General features: G+C 37.1%; 1 protein-coding gene across 1 annotated transcript; it reads right to left on the reverse strand.

Moving 5' to 3' along the window:
- Positions 1-488: 488 nt before the first annotated feature.
- On the reverse strand, positions 489-3,037 carry LOC114721182 (uncharacterized). Its single transcript, XM_028907002.1, has 4 exons — positions 3,032-3,037; positions 2,773-2,941; positions 978-1,728; positions 489-600 (listed from the first exon to the last, which is right to left on the reverse strand). The coding sequence occupies exons 1-4, from the start codon at positions 3,035-3,037 to the stop codon at positions 489-491; spliced, it is 1,038 nt and encodes a 345-aa protein (XP_028762835.1).
- Positions 3,038-3,733: the final 696 nt, after the last annotated feature.

Here is a 3,733-nt window from a genome sequence, read left to right on the forward strand (position 1 = left end):
TTCGGAGTTAACCGCACTAATATAATGAAATTAGAAAATTTAATTAAAAGGAAAAAAAACGTATCAATATCAAATTGAAAAAAATTAATAGAAAAAAAGTACTGACGAAATGAGTTCCTTTAGCGTAGATTTCAATTCTTATCTAGCATAATCAATAATATCCTTATACGAGTGCTGAGGCATTATTACATCTAGACGAGAAGCAGCTAACGGCTAAACACGTGCACAGTTTAAAATCGGGAGAATTACAATTAAATCCTATACAAGAGAATAATTACTAAAAAGTCTAATAACAACCTGAACAGCCTGTAATGACAACTTCTGGAGTAGAAAATAACAATCTCTGAGACTTGTTTTGTAATTTTTTTCCTTACATGGGACCTCATTGTAATTCTCTCTTTAAAATCCCTGAGAAAGTCTTGAATTTGCATTGAAAACCATCACCCAATTTGCCTCAATCTCTGACCACACCACCATATCTCTCCCAGTCACAGCTGTATAAGAATGAGACCCGTCCAGTAATCCAGTTTCACTACTTGTTTCCATCCAGTATACACTTCCTTACCGAACACAATATACTTAAAATCCTCCGCCAGGAACCTGCAAACAATTCGAAATTCAAACCCACAGATGTTGAATATGCATACTTGGACAAAAATAACAAAAGAAATAAATCACAAAACCTTCGCTTTACACACTGCAATACTGCAAAAAAAATCATGCCGATGGCAGTGTTTTATGTGAGTAACACAGAAGAATTAGTTTAAGTACAACCTTCTGCCTTTGGAAACCTCACCCAAAAAGGGGGAAAAAAATAAAGAAAGGAAAATCAAATGAATATCGACACCATATAAAAAGCTTTACATAAAGTGCTGTACAAAATAGAAATACAGTCCAGTTTCCTGCAGAAACTTTTAAGACTTCACTATTCCCATATAGGACTTGGAGCGCGAGGAGCACTATTGGATCTCTCAAACCTAAGATGTCCAGAAAGTGAAAAAGGTTCATCAAGGTGTCCTCCTCCATTCTTGGGGCAACCTGGAATCCCTTTGTTAACATTGCTTCTGGTCGGTGAGTAATACTGGTTAAAGCCATTACCCCTACCACTGTCTTGCCTTGTCAAGGACAAAATTGGTTGGGGCCTTCCAAACCCAAACCCTGCATGTGGATCTGACGACAATCTAACAAAGGGATGGCCATGAGGATGTTGCTGATAGTGATGGTGATAACAACTGTGTTCATACTTCGGACTGCTGAGGCTGCCTTGGAGGTTGGTGAGGCTGCTAAAGCTCGGAGAACTTCGCACTCTCTGCATCGATGACTTCCGGTTGCTGATAAAGAATGGCGATTCGGGGGTTACATCCATAGAATGACCATCTGGGGAATCTGGTTTTTTGGGGGAAGAACAAGCTGATGAGACAACTCTGATAGGACAAAGTTTTCCTCTGTGGTTGATGTGGATGATGCCATTGATGGCATCGATATAACGCTGCTCCGATGCATGTGGTTCAGAAACAAGTGATTGGTTCTCTAGTACAATTGGTTTGGTAGGAAACAGGAAAGCTCGAAGCATTGGAGCTCCATTTCCATGGCGATCATGCTCATCAAACATGTGTTGGAGATCTGCATCTGATCTCACTGTGACCAAGGCATCTAGATCTTCAGGGACAAGCTGGTACTTGAGGACCATGTCACTGTCAGTCAGAGCAGTGACTTTCTTCATAAACTCTGAAATGTTGAGACACAATGCATAAGCAATTACGTCCTAGTAAGTTCAGGTTTAATTTCTTCAAGCTCAGAAATAGTGATGATATTTGCATTGCAAGTACTATATGCTGCCCAATCAGTCAACAGATTTTAGTATAATAATGGTGTGGTATTCCTCTCAACAGAATGATGTTTTTTAGTTCAGATCTTTAACAAATGACAATTTGAAGTCAATATGGTAAATGATTTCATTGTTGAGACGTTCATAATCTTGTAAGAAGACTATTAAAATTAAACTGACTTTCAAGATTAAAATTGTCCGTTTAAGTTATAAATGTTCAAGATAAAAGTGAAATAATAACTGTTTAGCAATGAAGAGCACTTAATTTTAATGGCTGAAGCTATAAGTTATACTAATTTTAATAAATCCGTTTCATCGTTAACACTAACAAAAATAACAACATCAACTGGTTAAAAGATCAATTCCAAAGGTGCATAAGACGTACAAATCTCCATTTGTTTAATAATGATGTTTAACGTTAAAATATAGTATTTCCAATCCTAAATATAAGAGCTAGTTGATTAATTTAATTAGATTAAGAAAATAAGTAAAGTTAGTTATTTGTTATGAATATGTACTGTATTTCCTCATATATCCTTACTAATCAAATATAACTACTATTATTATAAGGACTACTTTAAAAAAAAAAGAATAAATGTGAGAAACAACATGAATTAGGGTTTTATATTTAAGATTAAAATAAAAGCTAAATGAAGTCTGATATTAAGAAAGAGAGGTAGTAGTTACAATAACAGCGTTAAGAAAAGAAAATTAGAATATAAAACTCGAACAATCTTCACTCCATTATGTCAATTTATATCGCCGAGTATGAGATATCAAATAATCCACTACAATTTTCATGCCAATTAATATTTGCATGTTTTGATTAATAGTAGGCATTGATCATAGCGCTTGCGTAATCAGAGTCAATTGGGGGACAACGGCGATTATGATTTGTGACGAGGAGATTTTCGAGGAAAACGAACAGGATCAACGATGAATACCTGAGAAAGTGATGTCACGAGGCACCCCAATGACACGTGTCTCGCCGCCGACGTACTTCAGGACACCGTCGCCGAGTCTCGGAAGAATCTTACCGCCATGGCTGCATAAGAACTTGATTTTATTCTTCGGAGACGATGCTCCTGTGTCATCCCAGTACCAACACCGCCACTTTCTCCGACCATTTCACCTGAATACGATTTCAAAAACCGAGAACCCAATTCCTAAACGCCGTGGTTGCACCAAGAAAAAACTTCAGACATGCATGGTCACACTGAGTTTGCCGAAACGTAAATTTTTGTCTGAAGATGACTATTCCACGAAAATCTTGCTAATTAATTCCAGTTCCGAAATCAACGAGCAAAAATTATCTGAAATTGAAATTCGATCCTCATTGTCTTCCTTCCACTCCGATTATCCGAATCTGGACAGATTCTACCTCAGCCCAAAAACGAACATTCAAGATTCTGAACAAATGGAAAGGTAACATTGAAAGGATGAAATTTGTATGAGAGAAAGAAGGGAAAACGATATAACAGGAGGGGAGAATGATATAAAGCAAAGTATATAGGGAAGAAAATGGATAAGGATTCCGGTATGAAAAAGAAGAGGGAGAATCGGCAAGAGGACATAGATTGATTATACCCCAATTTCGGAGATGAAAATAGGTTTAGGGTTTGAAGCCAGGCTTCAGCCACAGGTTTCTCCGTCGGGCGTTCGCTGTTTTATCGCCATTCTTCCTTTTCGATTCAAGTTTTATACTTTTCCCACCAAAATCTCTCTCTTCCTCCCTCTCTCTCTCCCCTGCTCCGTCTTCCGCTATCTCTAAAGGAATACTCCAATATATGATTTCTTATTACTCCTCCGGTCCTTATTATAAGACTCAATTTGACTTTTTATTTGGTCCTAATTATAAGACCCAATCCATTTTGTTTCTTATATTTATACATTTTTTTCCAAGAT

This window comes from Neltuma alba, unplaced genomic scaffold, assembly GCF_004799145.2.
Source record: "Neltuma alba isolate B1F8T4 unplaced genomic scaffold, ASM479914v2 tig00012014_pilon, whole genome shotgun sequence".
NCBI lineage: Eukaryota > Viridiplantae > Streptophyta > Magnoliopsida > Fabales > Fabaceae > Neltuma > Neltuma alba.

Coding starts and splice junctions, on each gene's coding strand:
- LOC114721182 (XM_028907002.1), bottom strand. Junction 1,729..2,772: donor TCGTGACATCACTTTCTCAG/GTATTCATCGTT, acceptor TCAACATTTCAG/AGTTTATGAAGAAAGTCACT. Junction 601..977: donor TCACTTTCTGGACATCTTAG/GTTTGAGAGATC, acceptor AATTGTTTGCAG/GTTCCTGGCGGAGGATTTTA.